General features: G+C 40.6%; 3 protein-coding genes across 3 annotated transcripts; all 3 read left to right on the forward strand.

Annotated features, from left to right (window-relative positions):
• The first annotated feature begins 852 nt into the window (after nucleotides 1–852).
• Nucleotides 853–1,875, forward strand: LOC130136008 (putative germin-like protein 2-1). Its single transcript, XM_056305974.1, has 2 exons — nucleotides 853–1,001; nucleotides 1,340–1,875. Exons 1-2 carry the CDS (start codon nucleotides 893–895, stop codon nucleotides 1,873–1,875), a joined length of 645 nt encoding a protein of 214 aa, XP_056161949.1. The 5' UTR covers nucleotides 853–892.
• Nucleotides 1,876–9,625: 7,750 nt separating this feature from the next.
• Nucleotides 9,626–10,703, forward strand: LOC130136007 (putative germin-like protein 2-1). The gene is made up of 2 exons (XM_056305973.1): nucleotides 9,626–9,828; nucleotides 10,168–10,703. The coding sequence occupies exons 1-2, from the start codon at nucleotides 9,720–9,722 to the stop codon at nucleotides 10,701–10,703; spliced, it is 645 nt and encodes a 214-aa protein (XP_056161948.1). The 5' UTR covers nucleotides 9,626–9,719.
• Nucleotides 10,704–17,578: 6,875 nt separating this feature from the next.
• LOC115666498 (putative germin-like protein 2-1) lies at nucleotides 17,579–18,600 on the forward strand. The gene is made up of 2 exons (XM_030588211.2): nucleotides 17,579–17,687; nucleotides 18,027–18,600. The coding sequence occupies exons 1-2, from the start codon at nucleotides 17,579–17,581 to the stop codon at nucleotides 18,560–18,562; spliced, it is 645 nt and encodes a 214-aa protein (XP_030444071.2). The 3' UTR covers nucleotides 18,563–18,600.
• The last annotated feature ends 3,930 nt before the right edge of the window (nucleotides 18,601–22,530 follow it).

Below are 22,530 nucleotides of genomic sequence, written 5' to 3' on the forward strand. Positions count from 1 at the left end.
CAGGTCTAGTTATGGTAGCGATTATAAATAATTGAAAAATGCCATCAGATGTGTGCCTAAAAAATCCATGTGGTAGTATTTTTAACTTAAAGTATGCTTTCAATAACTAATTGAATTAATGAAAACGAAAGCACATTGCTGATGTTGTATACACGCAATATCATTATGTAAAGACAACTACAATAACATAAATTCTAAACGCAAATGAAACCATCTCGTTCTCAATGTATGTATATGTGGTGCAACAATAAGCCAAAATGCGGCTATTATGAATAGATCAAGCCTTCCAATAAAGCCTCTCCTTTCTCATACACATAATGCATTAGCTGGCAAGAAAAGATAAAAAAGAAGAATTATATAAAGCGTCATTTTCCTATATCTGCGCAAAGGAAGAGAGAAAATTCTCGCAGCACATTTACTTAGCTCGCGTTTTCTTATACGTGTTCATGGAACAAAAGCCAATGGGAAATTGAGAAAGAGAACTCATTTTTTGCTACGAGCGTGTACTTGGTCAAGGGACAACTTCGCTGATTAATTCTTCTTGCGCGTGAAGTTGCCTTCGCTCTCGATATGTCCACACACTATCATCGCTACTATGGAAGAGAGAACAGCGTCCATTCTGCATTTGGCAACACATAGCTTCTCTTTGAAAGGGACGGCCAGAATACAAGATGAGACTCTTTCTTTAGAAAGTGACCTCCTTCTTATATTTATCTGAATCTTGGTTGTCTTCTGCTGCTGTACGCATATAAATACTCGCGACCTCCTCCCAGCATTTCATCCACAGCAACAAACACAAGCCATCTTCATTACTCCCGGAGAGACAGAAAAGAAGTCCCCATTGAAAGTTAAACTCAATCTCTTCATTTTGCGGAGACTTTTGCTTTCGGGGATGGCGAAAAGTGTGCTTTTGATTTGTTTCTTGGGTCTAGTATTTGCTTTTGCGGCAGCTGATCAAAGCCCTCTCCAGGATTTCTGTGTCGCTCAAGCTGGCAGTTCTGGTAATCAATGCATGTTTGTGAATGTGTGAAGAGTTTTGATAGTGCTTATGGTTTCCCTAGTAGAACTTTACCTTGTATAGTTAAACTGTAGAATGAGTCTGTCTATGTTAGGTAATCCGCTAGAGGCTTTCATTTGATAAAATAAACCCTTAACAGCATGCCTGATATAATTCAAAGAACGAAATCTTTCCCAGCAAAATAATGTGTAAACTACTTCTAGAGAAGGCTTTTTGATACTTTTTCCATATTTGTTGCCCCCTCATCTTGCAAATTTCATGTTTTACCAGCAAATACCATCTGCTGCTTCACTCATTCAATTTTTGTTCCTCACAATACAGTGCTCGTGAATGGCCTAGCCTGCAAGGACCCCAAAACAGTTCAGGCAAATGACTTCTCCTTCAGTGGGCTCCATCTTCCAGGCAACACGTCAAACCCTGTTGGCTCCAAGGTCACGCCGGTGACCGTGACCCAGCTCCCAGGGCTCAACACTCTTGGAATCTCCATGGCGCGCATCGACATTGCACCATGGGGAATCAACCCGCCCCACATTCACCCACGAGCCACCGAGATTTTGTTAGTCTTGGAAGGAACCCTTGAAGTAGGTTTCATCACTTCCAACCCCGACAACCGCCTCATTTCCAAGATCTTGCGAAAGGGCGACGCGTTTGTCTTCCCTCAAGGCCTTATCCATTACCAGAGAAATACCGGTTTTGGGAATGCAGTTGCCATCGTAGCTCTCGGTAGCCAAAACCCTGGTGTCATTACAATCGCTAATGCTGTGTTTGGGTCGACGCCCGATATTTCCGTAGACATTCTTGCCAAGGCATTCCAAGTTGATAAAACTGTCGTTAGCCTAATTCAGTCAAAATTTTAGAACAGCAACCAATGGGAAGTATCGGAGGTAATGGTGTGTGAGAGTAAAGTCCATCAATTCGTTTGTTTAAGCTTGTGTTTTGCTTCTGTTGTATTTATTTTGGTTTTCAGTAACGCTATTGACTGATTTGTTATTTACAATTGTGACCCGATTTAGTAGCCTTTTTTACCCAAATTCAACTCTGATCTCTCTCTCTCTCTCTCTCTCATATTTTATCGGTTATATGGCTGCCCCGCCACGGGGCTTCCAAATCATCAATCAGAGGTAATTCGACAAACAAAAAATTAAAATTATGCCACATAGACGTAAACGTTCTTATTTTATCTAAGAGCATTTTCTGTCTCATTAAGAGTAGTTTTTCAAAATGGACGATTCTAGTATTCTATTCCTAAAAGGTGGATTTTTCTTGATGATGATCGATATCTTAAAAAGTTAGTAAGTGCCAAAAAATTTGTTGGTAAAATTGTACCGGTCACCTGATTTCTTCCAGTAACTTTTTGGGGCCTTATTGACACTATTATTAAAATAAAAAAACTGTTTCTGAAAATTTACAAATCATAAGCATTTCTTATCTTTATTAACTTAAATTAATTTTCTTATGAACACTTTGGATTAACTAACTCATAAACGAACTTACTAATTTTTATTTGAGTAGTTTATTTTGTGCTTTGGGAAGATATATCACTATAATAGGAGCCATAAAGTACTAGCCAGTTCGGTTTGTAGCCACTACTAGAGAGAATAAATTGCAGATGAAAACGGAAATAGGTTTTGAGGCGTGTATACCACTTTCTTATTATTATTATTGCCCTCGTTGTGGTGGCCGAAGTATAGAAAGTAAGACACTCTTAGGCTGTGTTCGTTCCCAAAAAAATATTTTTCCGGAAAATATTTTTCGCGTTTTCCGGTGTTCAGGAGCGGAAAATGTTTTCCATGGGAAAACATTTTCCTACCCCACCCCCAAATCCTTCATTGTTTTGAGGAAAATGATTTCCTCTTTTCACAAAGAGGAAATCATTTTCCCCTAAAGTGAAGGCAAAATTGCCCATGGGAGGGAAAATGTTTTCCGTGGGAGAGGAAGTGGATCGCCGGTCACCGCCGCCAGTCGCAGGCCGCCGCCGCCGCCCGCCGCCGGTCGCCGGACGCCAGACGCCGCCGGATCGGCGCCGCCGAACACCAGAAAATATTTTCCGAAACTTTTTCAAATTTTAGCCGAACACCAGAAAATTGTGTTCCAGGAAAACATTTTTCAGGAAAATGACTTCCGGAAAAATATTTTCCAAAAGGAGAATATTTTCCGGCAAACGAACGGAGCCTTAGGATACAACAAAAGCCTCTAGAAAACTCTATTGATAAAACAGTGTGAAAAATTTAATTACTAGTCTAAATATATTATATTATATTATATATTATAATAAGAATTTCATATTGATCAATAGTTGCTTTCTTTCAATTTATGACTTTTTAAAGATGTAACCAACCTTCCAATGACAAGTTATGACTTTTGAAATGCAATCAAAATGACTATTCACGAATGATAACTTTAACTAGACACCCTTGACGTACAATACATACTGATTTTGACAAGTCATACTCTTTTAGGCTCCGTTCGTTTGGCGGAAAATATTCTCCTTTTGGAAAATATTTTCCCGGAAGTCATTTTCCTGGAAAATGTTTTCCCGGAACATAATTTTCCGGTGTTCGGCGATCAATATGAAAAAGTTTCGGAAAATATTTTTCGTCGGCGGTGTAGGGCCGGCGGCGGCGGCGGCGGCGGCGGGCGGCCGGCGGCGGCGGCGGCGGCGACCGGCGGGCGCGGCGGCGGCCGGCGACCGGGCGGCGGCGGCGGCGGCGACCGGCGCGGCGCGGCGGCGGCCGGCGACCGGAAGCGGTGGTGGCCGGCGACCTTAGTGAAGAAGAAGAAGAAGAAGCTCGGGAAAATGATTTCCGCTTTGAAGAAGCGGAAGTCATTTTCCATAGACTTAAGCTATTTTGTGAAGGGGGAAGGAAAATATTTTTCCACGGAAAACGTTTTCCGCCCCCCGAACACCGGAAAACCCGGAAAATATTTTCCGGAAGAATATTTTCTGCCAAACGAACGGAGCCTTAGTAAACAACAAATGTCATAGATGATCGACTAATATCATTACTTTAATATCTCAAATAACTTTATTTTTAATTTATCGATATCCTACAGACCTAAAAAAAGATTTTTCGATATCCTCAAAATATTACAATCTACTCACAACTGCAAAAAATCATCATTCATGTTGGTAAAGGGTGTCAAAATGCTAGCAGAGGAGATGTATCATCGCACTTAAAAATGTTTGCCATCGATATTGTCGCGCCCCGACCCTTGAGCACGCAACAACCCCTATTTGACTTAGGACAATTGAATGCGATGTCCCAGGACTCATTGCCGACCTTTCATTTTATCTTTCAATTACGCATGCGGAAGCGACAACAATCACCTAGTCATAACAATAAACAACATGGATAGTAATAACAATCAACAACAGTCATGCCAAAACGCCATTTTATTTAATTACTAGATTAACCCCAAGGAAACACATTTACAAGTCTTTCAAGGGCACCTTTCCTTATAAGTCTACCAAAAAAGATATCGGGCTGGGGGTCAATCTACTCCATCCAAAAGTGGGTCATCTAAAAAGAACCCATCACAGGCATGTCCTTCAAGGACTGCCAACATAGTGGCTCGGCGAATCAAAATAGTGCGAGTCGAGATCATGCTCTGACAGTTTGTAATCCAACGGGTACACAAGATCAGGTTTGGTCTCGGGATTCTCCATTGACCCGTCAGGTGGGTTAATGTCCATAGGGTCCCAGACCTCCTGCCCAGGGCCCCCATCTAGAGGACCATCGAAGCCCCTCAGAGGACCGTACAGGTTCTCGCCCTTATGAATGAACCATGCCTGGAACTGATGAGGGACCCACATAGCTAGACTCTCATCCACCCACACAGTAGACAGGTGCTGCTAAAAAAGATGTGGCTTGCTGGGAAAACGATGGGTAGTAATAATACTATCCATATCCTGCGGCACCCCAAACCGCATCAAGTGGTTCGCCATGCTAAGGCCCTGGAAAACAGTTAACAACAACAAATGAGATATAAATCTCAGCAAGTTAATGATCTAAGCCTTGTTTAGGAAGTCAACTCGTCTCGGATGCACCTTAAACATATAGCGATATAATGATGGTAGATCAATAGCAATGCAACCCCTTGCTTTGCTTTAGTTATACGCAGTGTCAGGCAACTCAGCACGGCATACACAAACACGCCATCACACAATCGCAGGCATCCTTACCTTGCCTTAGCACGTGCTCTGCATGTTATAAATCATCACGTGCCGTAATAATGCAATAAGCATAGAACCTAATCATAACACATAACAACTTTCCCATGCACGCTGCACCTATGCGTGTTCCGATTATTAAGACTATTTAGGGCCACGGCACAATCCTACGGGTTGGCGATTTTCCAAAATGATCGACATCTATTGCGGCCACTTAGGGCACACTCGTTCTCGCACGGGGGTCTTCTGGTTTAACAGGGTATTGGTCACGGCCACTCAGGGCATGCCTGAAATCCATCAGGGGTCTCATCACAACCATTCAAGGCACACCCGCAATCAGGCGGGGGTTTTATCACGGCCAATCAAGGCACGCGTGCAACCATACGGGGGTAATAGTTCTCATTATGTGATCACGCAAGCACCTAAACCACTCAAGCCAATTTCATTTCTCGTCATTTAACCAATGTAGACATGGTTCGTGCTCATACATCAAAATACTGTAACTTTCATGTCTAAAAATGCCATAATAAATTCACACGTGATCACATACACACAATTGAACCGTCAAACTTTGCATGCTTCCCTTTTTAAACATCCTTGCCCTATTTAACTTATAAAACTTGACATATAAACCTGACACCTCGGGTTTTACTATTTACATGTCCACAAAAACCCTTTTAAAAATTAAATAACAAGGTTTCAAATAGGGCAATTATTTTTCAGGGTAAAGCAGGCATTAAACAGTATGAAACGAGCATAATTCAACACTTAAATCAAACAGAAGACACCCATATAAAATCCACTTATTGCCCTAATTGCAATAACTTGTCATTCAATTATCGAAAGCTTATAACCTAATTAGTGATAGCTTATCACTTAAATAACGATAGCTTATCGTCCCTTTGATGATAGCTTATCACACTTTTTTCCGATAGCTTATCGTCCTTTTACGATAGCTTATCATTAATTCCTCAATAGCCTATTGCCTATTTGACGATAGCTTATCGCATAACTTTCCGATAACTTATCGCTAGTTAATAACCTATCAACTAATTAATGACCATTAATAACTAATCACCTAATTAACTTAATAAAAACTAACCCTAAGCAAGTTTAACGTACTAATCAAGGGATTAGAATGTTAACTCACCCGTTAACGATGTCAGTTACGTGAGAACGAAGGCGGCCACGTGAGTGACGACCGGCTTTGCTTGGAAACGGCGAGGGGCGGCGGCAACTCACGGCAAAGAGAGAGGAGGGTGCTGGTGGTGGCTTGGACGGGCGGCACGGGCGATGGACGACACACGGACGGTGGTGAGGACGGCTCAAGGCGACGGCGGCGGAGGCAGCGTGAGGTGGTGTGATGCACGACAGCAAGGGGGGCAGCAAAGGGGAAAATCAAGAGGAAAAGATGAAGAACAAGAGAGAAAATGAGAGAGAGAATGGAGAGAGGAGGGGCCCGGTGCAAGAGGGGGTGAGGAGAGAGAGTGAGTGAGAGAGAATGAGAGATATTTCTCTCTAGATAGGCTTCCTCTTCAAGTTTCCCTCATAAATAACCAAGACTTTCACTCCTCTTTGTCACTTCTCATTTAATGCTAGAGGGGCAAAATGGTCATTTCACAAAGTATAGTATAAAATACTATATGTGTATGTGGGCTAAAATTTTGTACGGGCTCGTATAAATCAAGTTTGGGCTTAAAAGGATATAGAATGGGCTAGAATGGCTCATGGGTTCAAATTGGGCTAGAAAATGGTAAAGTGAGCTTAGTGGGCCTCATTGGGCCCACTTGAATTTGTTTGGGCCCATGTGGCTGAAGCACACATTGGGCGTGAGGTCCAATGGGCCTTCTCTCGGCCCACTTTCTCGTGGGCTCTAGTTCTCGGCCCAAAATTTCCTTTTTCGAGAATTTCGAGCAAACCAATAAACCGGAGGATTAACGAGGTGACGTCCTATAGGTTAGTCTTGAAATCATTGAAAGTTCGATACCCAAATTCGGATTCTAATTCATGGTCAAAGTCGATCAATTGCGACTTTAGTGTATCTCAAACTAACGGGTGGCTTTTAGGAATTACGTGTATTCGACCCGTGGTTGATTTGATATCAAACCACGTTTAAACTTTCTCGAGTCATGGGTGACCTTGATTGTCATCTAATTGCAATGGGTCAATCGCTAGTTTCAAAGTACACGATCGTTAGGAATTGGTTTAGGATCATTCGCAATCCAGACAATGGTCAGGCGGAATCACCCACGATCCGATTATATACTATTGGTGAATCATTCTATAACCGTTCCTTGATCGGTTTATAATGACTCAAAATTGTCCCTCGTCAATCCTTATGGTCGAATTGTCAATCCATGATCGAGTTCTCAGGTCGTGCGTATTTAATTCCTTAACAGCCTTTCCCCAATGGTTAGTCCTCTCATCAGTTATCAATTCAGAGCGAGATTTAACTAAGAGTACATCGATGAAATAATTATTTCATAAATCTCGAAAATGGTCGAATTTCAAGATATCACAAATATGGTAATTATGGTTGGAGGTGGCAATAGGGGTTGTAGGCCCTTTTTTATTTAACTCATTTTCAATGGGTCAAGTGGTATGCGAGTTTTTATTATTCATTGCAGGTGTGAATGGGTAAAAAAATAAAACCCACTTGGATTTGATATGAAATAGACCCAATTTCTAACTCATTTTAGTAAGGGTTAATACCACGGAAAACTCTAAACCGTTATACTTGTGACAAATTTACACTGCACTAATTTTTTGACCACAAAAAACCCCAGGTGTACCGGTTTGTGATTTTTCGTAGTATTAATTCAATTTAATGGAGGGTAAATTTGTCACAAATGTACCAATTTGGGGTTTTTGGTGGTAAAAAAATTAATTTGGGGTAAATTTGTCATAAGTGTACCGATTTGGGGTTTTTCTTTGAAAATTTGAAAATCCATTTACATCATCATGCATTGAAAGCAAGTGTTTTTTTTTTTTTACCATTTTGGCCAAACCATTAAAAAAGAAAATTCACATTTATCTTTTGTGAATAAAAATTGTTACCATGTACAGACAGTTATTTTAATCCACCCAAAAATTTTTTATTTCCAAAATATAAAGCAAATGCCAATTTTCCACTACATGCCAATTTCCACTAGACCTTTCGCCTCACCGCCACTTTCACGCCCCCATCGGTAACCTGACTCTCAAACCTTTTTTATTTCCAAAATATAAAGCAAATGCCAATTTTACACTATATGTCAATTTCCACTAGACCTTTCGCCTCATCGCCACTTTCACGCCCCCATCCATAACCCGACTCTCACACCTGTCCACGCAAGTGATCCTGTTTGTCAGCGCAACTCTCACCCAAGTTTTCACATTGCTCATATGCCACTTGAAATCCGAGCCGACAACCTTACCCAATCACTCGAGCTGCCTCATTGATTTGGGAATTTAGTCCATTGAGTCACCCATTCTTTAGAGGCAAAAATTTAATGAAAAAATTGTTAACAATTAGAGCCTAGGTTAGGTCTGGGTCGAGTCGGGTGTCGCATAAAGATGAGTCGATATGGGTTATATACATCAATTTGGATCGGATCGTATTTGACCCATCCCAACTCAACCCGACCCATCCATTTGACGGGTCTAGTTATGATGGGGATTATAAATAATTGAAAAATGCCAGCAGATGCGTGCCTAAAAAATCCACGTGGTAGTATTTTTAACTTAAACTATGCTTTCAATAACTAATTGAATTAATGAAAACGAAAGCACATTGCTGATGTTGTATACACGCAATATCATTATGTAAAGACAACTACAATAACATAAATTCTAAACGCAAATGAAACCATCTCGTTCTCAATGTATGTATATGTGGTGCAACAATAAGCCAAAATGCGGCTATTATGAATAGATCAAGCCTTCCAATAAAGCCTCTCCTTTCTCATACACATAATGCATTAGCCGGCAAGAAAAGATAAAAGAGAAGAATTATATAAAGCGTCATTTTCCTATATCTGCGCAAAGGAAGAGAGAAAATTCTCGCAGCACATTTACTTAGCTCGCGTTTTCTTATACGTGTTCATGGAACAAAAGCCGAATGGGAAATTGAGAAAGAGAACTCAGTTTTTGCTACGAGCGTGTACTTGGTCAAGGGACAACTTCGCTGATTAATTCTTCTTGCGCGTGAAGTTGCCTTCGCTCTCGATATGTCCACACACTATCATCGCTACTATGGAAGAGAGAACAGCGTCCATTCTGCATTTGGCAACACATAGCTTCTCTTTGAAAGGGACGGCCAGAATACAAGATGAGACTCTTTCTTTAGAAAGTGACCTCCTTCTTATATTTATCTGAATCTTGGTTGTCTTCTGCTGCTGTACGCATATAAATACTCGCGACCTCCTCCCAGCATTTCATCCACAGCAACAAACACAAGCCATCTTCATTACTCACGGAGAGACAGTAAAGAAGTCCCCATTGAAAGTTAAACTCGATCTCTTCATTTTGCGGAGACTTTTGCTTTCGGGGATGGCGAAAAGTGTGCTTTTGATTTGTTTCTTGGGTCTAGTATTTGCTTTTGCGGCAGCTGATCAAAGCCCTCTCCAGGATTTCTGTGTCGCTCAAGCTGGCAGTTCTGGTAATCAATGCATGTTTGTGAATGTGTGAAGAGTTTTGATAGTGCTTATGGTTTCCCTAGTAGAACTTTACCTTGTATAGTTAATACTGTAGAATGAGTCTGTCTATGTTAGGTAATCCGCTAGAGGCTTTCATTTGATAAAATAAACCCTTAACAGCATGCCTGATATAATTCAAAGAACGAAATCTTTCCCAGCAAAATAATGTGTAAACTACTTCTAGAGAAGGCTTTTTGATACTTTTTCCATATTTGTTGCCCCCTCATCTTGCAAATTTCATGTTTTACCAGCAAATACCATCTGCTGCTTCACTCATTCAATTTTTGTTCCTCACAATACAGTGCTCGTGAATGGCCTAGCCTGCAAGGACCCCAAAACAGTTCAGGCAAATGACTTCTCCTTCAGTGGGCTCCATCTTCCAGGCAACACGTCAAACCCTGTTGGCTCCAAGGTCATGCCGGTGACCGTGACCCAGCTCCCGGGGCTCAACACTCTCGGAATCTCCATGGCGCGCATCGACATTGCACCATGGGGAATCAACCCGCCCCACATTCACCCACGAGCCACCGAGATTTTGTTAGTCTTGGAAGGAACCCTCGAAGTAGGTTTCATCACTTCCAACCCCGACAACCGCCTCATTTCCAAGATCTTGCGAAAGGGCGACGCGTTTGTCTTCCCTCAAGGCCTTATCCATTACCAGAGAAATACCGGTTTTGGGAATGCAGTCGCCATCGCAGCTCTCGGTAGCCAAAACCCTGGTGTCATTACAATCGCTAATGCTGTGTTTGGGTCGACGCCCGATATTTCCGTAGACATTCTTGCCAAGGCATTCCAAGTTGATAAAACTGTCGTTAGCCTAATTCAGTCAAAATTTTAGAACAGCAACCAATGGGAAGTATCGGAGGTAATGGTGTGTGAGAGTAAAGTCCATCAATTCGTTTGTTTAAGCTTGTGTTTTGCTTCTGTTGTATTTATTTTGGTTTTCAGTAACGCTATTGACTGATTTGTTATTTACAATTGTGACCCGATTTAGTAGCCTTTTTTACCCAAATTCAACTCTGATCTCTCTCTCTCTCTCTCATATTTTATCGGTTATATAGCTGCCCCGCCGCGGGGCTTCCAAATCATCAATCAGAGGTAATTTGACAAACAAAAAATTAAAATTATGCCACATAGACGTAAATGTTCTTATTTTATCTAAGAGCATTTTCTGTCTCATTAAGAGTAGTTTTTCAAAATGGACGATTCTAGTATTCTATTCCTAAAAGGTGGATTTTTCTTGATGATGTTCGATATCTTAAAAAGTTAGTAAGTGCCAAAAAATTTGTTGGTAAAATTGTGCCGGTCACCTGATTTCTTCCAGTAACTTTTTGGTGCCTTATTGACACTATTATTAAAATAAAAAAATTCTTTCTGAAAATTTACAAATCATAAGCATTTCTTATCTTTATTAACTTAAATTAATTTTCTTATGAACACTTTGGATTAACTAACTCATAAACGAACTTACTAATTTTTATTTGAGTAGTTTATTTTGTGCTTTGGGAAGATATATCACTATAATAGGAGCCATAAAGTACTAGCCAGTTCGGTTTGTAGCCACTACTAGAGAGAATAAATTGCAGATGAAAACGGAAATAGGTTTTGAGGCGTGTATACCACTTTCTTATTATTATTATTGCCCTCGTTGTGGTGGCCGAAGTATAGAAAGTAAGACACTCTTAGGATACAACAAAAGCCTCTAGAAAACTCTATTGATAAAACAGTGTGAAAAATTTAATTACTAGTCTAAATATATTATATTATATTATATATTACAATAAGAATTTCATATTGATCAATAGTCGCTTTCTTTCAATTTATGACTTTTTAAAGATGTAACCAACCTTCCAATGACAAGTTATGACTTTTGAAATGCAATCAAAATGACTATTCACGAATGATAACTTTAACTAGACACCCTTGACGTACAATACATACTGATTTTGACAAGTCATACTCTTTTAGTAAACAACAAATGTCATAGATGATCGACTAATATCATTACTTTAATATCTCAAATAACTTTATTTTTAATTTATCGATATCCTACAGACCTAAAAAAAGATTTATCGATATCCTCAAAATATTACAATCTACTCACAACTGCAAAAAATCATCATTCGTGTTGGTAAAGGGTGTCAAAATGCTAGCAGAGGAGATGTATCATCGCACTTAAAAATGTTTGCCATCGATATTGTCACACCTCGACCCTTGAGCACGCAACAACCCCTATTTCACTTAGGACAATTGAATGCGATGTCCCGGGACTCATCGTCGACCTTTCATTTTATCTTTCAATTATGCATGCGGAAGCGACAACAATCACCTAGTCATAACAATAAACAATAGGGATAGTAATAACAATGAACAACAGTCATGCCAAAACGCCATTTTATTTAATTACTAGATTAACCCCAAGGAAACACATTTACAAGTCTTTCAAGGGCAACTTTCCTTATAAGTCTACCAAAAAAGATATCGGACTGGGGGTCAATCTACTCCATCCAAAAGTGGGTCATCTAAAAAGAACCCATCACAGGTATGTCCTTCAAGGACTACCAACATAGTGGCTCGGCGAATCAAAATAGGGCGAGTCGGGATCATGCTCTGACGGTTTGTAATCCAACGGGTACACAAGATCAGGTTTGGTCTCGAGATTCTCCATTGACCCATCAGGTGGGTTAATGTCCATAGGGTCCCAGACCTCCTGCCTAGGGCCCCCATCTAGAGGACCATCGAAGCCCCTCAGAGGACCGTACAGGTTCTCACCCTCAAGAATGAACCATGCCTGGAACCGATGAGGGACCCACATAGCTAGACTCTAATCCACCCACACAGTAGACAGGTGCTGCTAAAAAGATGTGGCTTGCTGGGAAGAGGATGGGTAGTAATAATACTATCCATATCCTGCGGCACCCCAAACCGCATCAAGTGGTTCGCCATGCTAAAGCCCTGGAAAACAGTTAACAACAACAAATGAGATATAAATCTCAGCAAGTTAATGATCTAAGCCTTGTTTAGAAAGTCAACTCGTCTTGGATGCACCTTAAACATACAGCGATATAATGATGGTAGATCAATAGCAATGCAACCCCTTGCTTTGCTTTAGTTATACGCAGTGTCAGGCAACTCAGCACGGCATACACAAACACGCCATCACACAATCGCAGGCATCCTTACCTTGCCTTAGCACGTGCTCTGCACGTTATAAATCATCACGTGCCGTAATAATGCAATAAGCATATAACCTAATCAAAACACATAACAACTTTCCCATGCACGCTGTACCCATGCGTGTTCCGATTATTAAGACTATTTAGGGCCACGGCACAATCCTACGGGTTGGCAGTTTTCCAAAATGATCGACATCTATTGCGGCCACTTAGGGCACACCCGTTCTCGCACGGGGGTCTTTTGGTTTAACAGGGTATTGGTCACGGCCACTCAGGGCATGCCTGAAATCCATCAGGGGTCTCATCACAACCATTCAAGGCACACCCGCAATCAGGCGGGAGTTTTATCACGGCCAATCAAGGCACGCCTGCAACCATACGGGGGTAATAGTTCTCATTATGTGATCACGCAAGCACCTAAACCACTCAAGCCAATTTCATTTCTCCTCATTTAACCAATGTAGACAGGGTTCGTGCTCATACATCAAAATACTGTAACTTTCATGTCTAAAAATGCCATAATAAATTCACACGTGATCACATACACGCAATTGAACCGTCAAACTTTGCATGCTTCCCTTTTTAAACATCCTTGCCCTATTTAACTTATAAAACTTGACATATAAACCTGACACCTCGGGTTTTACTATTTACATGTCCACAAAAACCCTTTTAAAAATTAAATAACAAGGTTTCAAATAGGGCAATTATTTTTCAGGGTAAAGCAGGTAGTAAACAGTATGAAACGAGCATAATTCAACACTTAAATCAAACAGAAGACACCCATATAAAATCCACTTATTGCCCTAATTGCAATAACTTATCATTCAATTATCGAAAGCTTATCACCTAATTAGTGATAGCTTATCACTTAAATAACGATAACTTATCGCCCCTTTGATGATAGCTTATCACACTTTTTTCCGATAGCTTATTGTCCTTTTACGATAGCTTATCATTAATTCCTCAATAGCCTATTGCCTATTTGACGATAGCTTATCACTAAAATAACGATAGCTTATCGCTTAACTTTCCGATAACTTATCGCTAGTTAATAACCTATCAACTAATTAATGACCATTAATAACTAATCACCTAATTAACTTAATAAAAACTAATCCTAAGCAAGTTTAACGTACTAATCAAGGGATTAGAACGTTAACTCACCCGTTAACGATGTCAGTTACGTGAGAACGAAGGCAGCCACGTGAGTGACGACTGGCTTTGCTTGGAAACGGCAAGGGGCGGCGGCAACTCACGGCAAAGAGAGAGTAGGGTGTCGGTGGTGGCTTGGACGGGTGGCACGGGCGATGGACGACACACGGACGGTGGTGAGGACGGCTCAAGGCGACGGCGGCGGCGGCAGCGTGAGGTGGTGTGATGCACGGCAGCAAGGGGGGCAGCAAAGGGGAAAATCAAGAGGAAAAGATGAAGAACAAGAGAGAAAATGAGAGAGAGAATGGAGAGAGGAGGGGCCCGGTTCAAGAGGGGGTGAGGAGAGAGAGTGAGTGAGAGATATTTCTCTCTAGATAGGCTTCCTCTTCAAGCCAAGTTCAAGTGCCAAAATTTCATCATTTTCCCTCAGAAATAACCAAGACTTTCACTCCTCTTTGTCACTTCTCATTTAATGCTAGAGGGGCAAAATGGTCATTTCACAAAGTATAGTATAAAATACTATACGTGTATATGGGCTAAAATTTTGTACGGGCTCGTATAAATCAAGTTTGGGCTTAAAAGGATATAGAATGGGCTAGAATGGCTCGTGCGTTCAAATTGGGCTAGAAAATGGTAAAGTGAGCTTAGTGGGCCTCATTGGGCCCACTTGAACTTGTTTGGGCCCAAGTGGCCGAAGCACACATTGGGCGTGAGGCCCAATGGGCCTTCGCTCGGCCTACTTTCTCGTGGACTCTAGTTCTCTGCCCAAAATTTCCTTTTCCGAGAATTTCGAGCAAACCAATAAACCGGTGGATTAATGAGGCGACGTCCTATAGGTTAGTCTTGAAATCATTGAAAGTTCGATACCCAAATTCGGATTCTAATTCATGGTCAAAGTCGATCAATTGCGACTTTAGTATATCTCAAACTAACGGGTGGCTTTTAGGAATTATGTGTATTCGACCCGTGGTTGATTTGATATCAAACCATGTTTAAACTTTCTCGAGTCATGGGTGACCTCGATTGTCATCTAATTGCGATGGGTCAATCGCTAGTTTCAAAGTACACGATCGTTAGGAATTGGTTTAGGATCATTCGCAATCCATACAATGGTCAGGCGGAATCACCCACGATCCGATCGTATACTATTGGTGAATCATTCTATAATCGTTCCTTGATCGGTTTATAATGACTCAAAATTGTCCCTCGTCAATCCTTATGGTCGAATTGTCAATCCATGGTCGAGTTCTCAGGTCGTGCGTATTTAATTCCTTAACAGCCTTTCCCCAATGGTTAGTCCTCTCATCAGTTATCAATTCAAAGCGAGATTTAACTAAGAGTACATCGATGAAATAATTATTTCATATATCTCGAAAATGGCCGAATTTCAGGATATCACAAATATGGTAGTTATGGTTGGAGGTGGCAATAGGGGTTGTAGGTCCTTTTTTATTTTAACTCATTTTCAATGGGTCAGGTGGTATGCGAGTTTTTATTATTCATTGCAGGTGTGAATGGGTAAAAAAATAAAACACACTTGGATTTGATATGAAACAGACCCAATTTCTAACTCATTTTAGTAAGGGTTAATACCACGGAAAACTCTACACCGTTACACTTGTGACAAATTTACACTGCACTGATTTTTTGACCACAAAAAACCCCATGTGTACCGGTTTGTGATTTTTCGTAGTATTAATTCAATTTAATGGAGGGTAAATTTGTCACAAATGTACCAATTTGGGGTAAATTTGTCACAAATGTACCAATTTGAGGTTTTTCTTTGAAAATTTGAAAATCCATTTACATCATCATGCATTGAAAGCAAGTGTTTTTTTTTTTTACCATTTTGGCCAAACCATTAAAAAAGAAAATTCACATTTATCTTTCGTGAATAAAAATTGTTACCAAGTACAGACAGTTATTTTAATCCACCCAAAAAAATTTTATTTCCAAAATATAAAGCAAATGCCAATTTTCCACTATATGCCAATTTCCACTAGACCTTTCGCCTCATCGCCACTTTCACGCCCCCATCGGTAACCTGACTCTCAAACCTTTTTTATTTCCAAAATATAAAGAAAATGCCAATTTCACACTATATGTCAATTTCCACTAGACCTTTCGCCTCGTCGCCACTTTCACGCCCCCGTCCATAACCCGACTCTCAAACCTGTCCACGCAAGTGGTCCTGTTTGTCAGCGCAACTCTCACCCAAGTTTTCACATTGCTCATGTGCCACTTGAAATCCGAACCGACAACCTTACCCAATCACTCGAGCTGCCTCGTTGATTTGGGAATTTAGTCCATTGAGTCAACCATTCTTTAGAGGCAAAATTTTACTGAAAAAATTGTTAACAATTAGAGCCTGGGTTAGGTCTGGGTCGAGTCGGGTGTCGCATAAAAATGAGTCGATATGGGTTAAATACATCAATTTGGATCGGATTGTATTTGACCCATCCCAACTCAACCCGACCCACCCATTTGACGAGACTAGTTATGGTAGAGATCATAAATAATTGAAAAATGCCATCAGATGTGTGCCTAAAAAATCCATGTGGTAGTATTTTTAACTTAAAGTATGCTTTCAATAACTAATTGAATTAATGAAAACGAAAGCACATTGCTGATGTTGTATACACGCAATAATCATTATGTAAAGATAACTACAATAACATATATTCTAAACGCAAATGAAACCATCTCGTTCTCAATGTATGTATATGTGGTGCAACAATAAGCCAAAATGCGGCTATTATGAATAGATCAAGCCTTCCAATAAAGCCTCTCCTTTCTCATACACATAATGCATTAGCTGGCAAGAAAAGATAAAAGAGAAGAATTATATAAAGCGTCATTTTCCTATATCTGCGCAAAGGAAGAGAGAAAATTCTCGCAGCACATTAACTTAGCTCGCGTTTTCTTGTACGTGTTCATGGAACAAAAGCCGAGTGGGAAATTGAGAAAGAGAACTCATTTTTTGCTACGAGCGTGTACTTGGTCAAGGGACAACTTCGCTGATTAATTCTTCTTGCGCGTGAAGTTGCCTTCGCTCTCGATATGTCCACACACTATCATCGCTACTATGGAAGAGAGAACAGCGTCCATTCTGCATTTGGCAACACATAGCTTCTCTTTGAAAGGGACGGCCAGAATACAAGATGAGACTCTTTCTTTAGAAAGTGACCTCCTTCTTATATTTATCTGAATCTTGGTTGTCTTCTGCTGCTGTACGCATATAAATACTCGCGACCTCCTCCCAGCATTTCATCCACAGCAACAAACACAAGCCATCTTCATTACTCCCGGAGAGACAGAAAAGAAGTCCCCATTGAAAGTTAAACTCAATCTCTTCATTTTGCGGAGACTTTTGCTTTCGGGGATGGCGAAAAGTGTGCTTTTGATTTGTTTCTTGGGTCTAGTATTTGCTTTTGCGGCAGCTGATCAAAGCCCTCTCCAGGATTTCTGTGTCGCTCAAGCTGGCAGTTCTGGTAATCAATGAATGTTTGTGAATGTGTGAAGAGTTTTGATAGTGCTTATGGTTTCCCTAGTAGAACTTTACCTTGTATAGTTAATACTGTAGAATGAGTCTGTCTATGTTAGGTAATCCGCTAGAGGCTTTCATTTGATAAAATAAACCCTTAACAGCATGCCTGATATAATTCAAAGAACGAAATCTTTCCCAGCAAAATAATGTGTAAACTACTTCTAGAGAAGGCTTTTTGATACTTTTTCCATATTTGTTGCCCCCTCATCTTGCAAATTTCATGTTTTACCAGCAAATACCATCTGCTGCTTCACTCATTCAATTTTTGTTCCTCACAATACAGTGCTCGTGAATGGCCTAACCTGCAAGGACCCCAAAACAGTTCAGGCAAATGACTTCTCCTTCAGTGGGCTCCATCTTCCAGGCAACACGTCAAACCCTGTTGGCTCCAAGGTCACGCCGGTGACCGTGACCCAGCTCCCGGGGCTCAACACTCTCGGAATCTCCATGGCGCGCATCGACATTGCACCATGGGGAATCAACCCGCCCCACATTCACCCACGAGCCACCGAGATTTTGTTAGTCTTGGAAGGAACCCTCGAAGTAGGTTTCATCACTTCCAACCCCGACAACCGCCTCATTTCCAAGATCTTGCGAAAGGGCGACGCGTTTGTCTTCCCTCAAGGCCTTATCCATTACCAGAGAAATACCGATTTTGGGAATGCAGTTGCCATCGCAGCTCTCGGTAGCCAAAACCCTGGTGTCATTACAATCGCTAATGCTGTGTTTGGGTCGACGCCCGATATTTCCGTAGACATTCTTGCCAAGGCATTCCAAGTTGATAAAACTGTCGTTAGCCTAATTCAGTCAAAATTTTAGAAAAGCAACCAATGGGAAGTATCGGAGATAATGGTGTGTGAGAGTAAAGTCCATCAATTCGTTTGTTTAAGCTTGTGTTTTGCTTCTGTTGTATTTATTTTGGTTTTCAGTAACGCTATTGACTGATTTGTTATTTACAATTGTGACCCGATTTAGTAGCCTTTTTTACCCAAATTCAACTCTGATCTCTCTCTCTCTCTCTCTCATATTTTATCGGTTATATAGCTGCCCCGCCGCGGGGCTTCCAAATCATCAATCAGAGGTAATTTGACAAACAAAAAATTAAAATTATGCCACATAGACGTAAATGTTCTTATTTTATCTAAGAGCATTTTCTGTCTCATTAAGAGTAGTTTTTCAAAATGGACGATTCTAGTATTCTATTCCTAAAAGGTGGATTTTTCTTGATGATGTTCGATATCTTAAAAAGTTAGTAAGTGCCAAAAAATTTGTTGGTAAAATTGTACCGGTCACCTGATTTCTTCCAGTAACTTTTTGGTGCCTTATTGACACTATTATTAAAATAAAAAAATTCTTTCTGAAAATTTACAAATCATAAGCATTTCTTATCTTTATTAACTTAAATTAATTTTCTTATGAACACTTTGGATTAACTAACTCATAAACGAACTTACTAATTTTTATTTGAGTAGTTTATTTTGTGCTTTGGGAAGATATATCACTATAATAGGAGCCATAAAGTACTAGCCAGTTCGGTTTGTAGCCACTACTAGAGAGAATAAATTGCAGATGAAAACGGAAATAGGTTTTGAGGCGTGTATACCACTTTCTTATTATTATTATTGCCCTCGTTGTGGTGGCCGAAGTATAGAAAGTAAGACACTCTTAGGATACAACAAAAGCCTCTAGAAAACTCTATTGATAAAACAGTGTGAAAAATTTAATTACTAGTCTAAATATATTATATTATATTATATATTACAATAAGAATTTCATATTGATCAATAGTCGCTTTCTTTCAATTTATGACTTTTTAAAGATGTAACCAACCTTCCAATGACAAGTTATGACTTTTGAAATGCAATCAAAATGACTATTCACGAATCATAACTTTAACTAGACACCCTTCACGTACAATACATACTGATTTTGACAAGTCATACTCTTTTAGTAAACAACAAATGTCATAGATGATCGACTAATATCATTACTTTAATATCTCAAATAACTTTATTTTTAATTTATCGATATCCTACGGACCTAAAAAAAGATTTATCGATATCCTCAAAATATTACAATCTACTCACAATTGCAAAAAATCATCATTCATGTTGGTAAAGGGTGTCAAAATGCTAGCAGAGGAGATGTATCATCGCACTTAAAAATGTTTGCCATCGATATTGTCACACCCCGACCCTTGAGCACGCAACAACCCCTATTTCACTTCGGACAATTGAATGCGATGTCCCAGGACTCATCGCCAACCTTTCATTTTATCTTTCAATTACGCATGCGAAAGCGACAACAATCACCTAGTCATAACAATAAACAATAGTGATAGTAATAACAATCAACAACAGTCATGCCAAAACGCCATTTTATTTAATTACTAGATTAACCCCAAGGAAACACATTTACAAGTCTTTCAAGGGCACCTTTCCTTATAAGTCTACCAAAAAAGATATCGGGCTGGGGGTCAATCTACTCCATCCAAAAGTGGGTCATCTAAAAAGAACCCATCACAGGCATGTCCTTCAAGGACTACCAACATAGTGGCTCGGCGAATCAAAATAGGGCGAGTCGGGATCATGCTCTGACGGTTTGTAATCCAACGGGTACACAAGATCAGGTTTGGTCTCGGGATTCTCCATTGACCCGTCAGGTGGGTTAATGTCCATAGGGTCCCAGACCTCCTGCCCAGGGCCCCCATCTAGAGGACCATCGAAGCCCCTCAGAGGACCGTACAGGTTCTCACCCTCACGAATGAACCATGCCTAGAACCGATGAGGGACCTACATAGCTAGACTCTCATCCACCCACACAGTAGACAGGTACTGCTAAAAAAGATGTGACTTGCTGGGAAAATGATGGGTAGTAATAATACTATCCATATCCTGCGGCACCCCAAACCGCATCAAGTGGTTCGCCATGCTAAGGCCTTGGAAAACAGTTAACAATAACAAATGAGATATAAATCTCAGCAAGTTAATGATCTAAGCCTTGTTTAGGAAGTCAACTCGTCTCGGATGCACCTTAAACATACAGCGATATAATGATGGTAGATCAATAGCAATGCAACCCCTTGCTTTGCCTTAGTTATACGTAGTGTCAGGCAACTCAGCACGGCATACACAAACACGTCATCACACAATCGCAGACATCCTTACCTTGCCTTAGCACATGCTCTGCACGTTATAAATCATCACGTGCCGTAATAATGCAATAAGCATATAACCTAATCAGAATACATAACAACTTTCCCATACACGCTGCACCCATGCGTGTTCCGATCATTAAGACTATTTAGGGCCACGGCACAATCCTACGGGTTGGCGGTTTTCCAAAATGACTGACATCTATTGCGGCCACTTAGGGCACACCCGTTCTCGCATGGGGGTCTTCTGGTTTAATAGGGTATTGGTCACGGCCACTCAGGGCATGCCTGAAATCCATCAGGGGTCTCATCTATTGCGGCCATTCAAGGCACACCCGCAATCAGGCGGGGGTTTTATCACGGCCAATCAAGGCACGCCTGCAACCATACGGGGGTAACAGTTCTCATTATGCGATCACGCAAGCACCTAAACCACTCAAGCCAATTTCATTTCTCCTCATTTAACCAATGCAGACACGGTTCGTGCTCATACATCAAAATACTGTAACTTTCATGTCTAAAAATGCCATAATAAATTCACACGTGATCACATACACGCAATTGAACCGTCAAACTTTGCATGCTTCCCTTTTTAAACATCCTTGCCCTATTTAACTTATAAAACTTGATATATAAACCTGACACTTCTGGTTTTACTATTTACATGTCCACAAAAACCCTTTTAAAAATTAAATAACAAGGTTTCAAATAGGGCAATTATTTTTCAGGGTAAAGCAGGCATTAAACAGTATGAAACGAGCATAATTCAACACTTAAATCAAACAGAAGACACCCATATAAAATCCACTTATTGCCCTAATTGCAATAACTTATCATTCAATTATCGAAAGCTTATCACCTAATTAGTGATAGCTTATCACTTAAATAACAATAACTTATCGCCCCTTTGATGATAGCTTATCACACTTTTTTCCGATAGCTGATTGTCCTTTTACGATAGCTTATCATTAATTCCTCAATAGCTTATTGCCTATTTGACGATAGCTTATCACTAAAATAACGATAGCTTATCGCTTAACTTTCCGATAACTTATCGCTAGTTGATAACCTATCAACTAATTAATGACCATTAATAACTAATCACCTAATTAACTTAATAAAAACTAATCCTAAGCAAGTTTAACGTACTAATCAAGGGATTAGAACGTTAACTCACCCGTTAACGATGTCAGTTACGTAAGAACGAAGGCGGCCGTGTGAGTGACGACCGGCTTTGCTTGGAAACGGCGAGGGGCGGCGGCAACTCACGGCAAAGAGAGAGGAGGGTGCCGGTGGTGGCTTGGATGGGCGGCACGGGCGATGGACGGCACATGGACGGTGGTGAGGACGGCTCAAGGCGACGGCGGCGGCGGCAGCGTGAGGTGGTGTGATGCACGGCAGCAAGGGGGGCAGCAAAGTGGAAAATCAAGAGGAAAAGATGAAGAACAAGAGAGAAAATGAGAGAGAGAATGGCGAGACGAGGGGGCCGGTGCAAGAGGGGGTGAGGAGAGAGAGTGAGCGAGAGAGAATGAGAGATATTTCTCTCTAGATAGGCTTCCTCTTCAAGCCAAGTTCAAGTCCCAAAATTTCATCATTTTCCCTCATAAATAACCAAGACTTTCACTCCTCTTTG

The sequence above is a fragment of the Syzygium oleosum genome, unplaced genomic scaffold (assembly GCF_021117445.2).
Source record: "Syzygium oleosum isolate NSW1041296 unplaced genomic scaffold, Sole_v2.1 Sole_v2.40, whole genome shotgun sequence".
NCBI lineage: Eukaryota > Viridiplantae > Streptophyta > Magnoliopsida > Myrtales > Myrtaceae > Syzygium > Syzygium oleosum.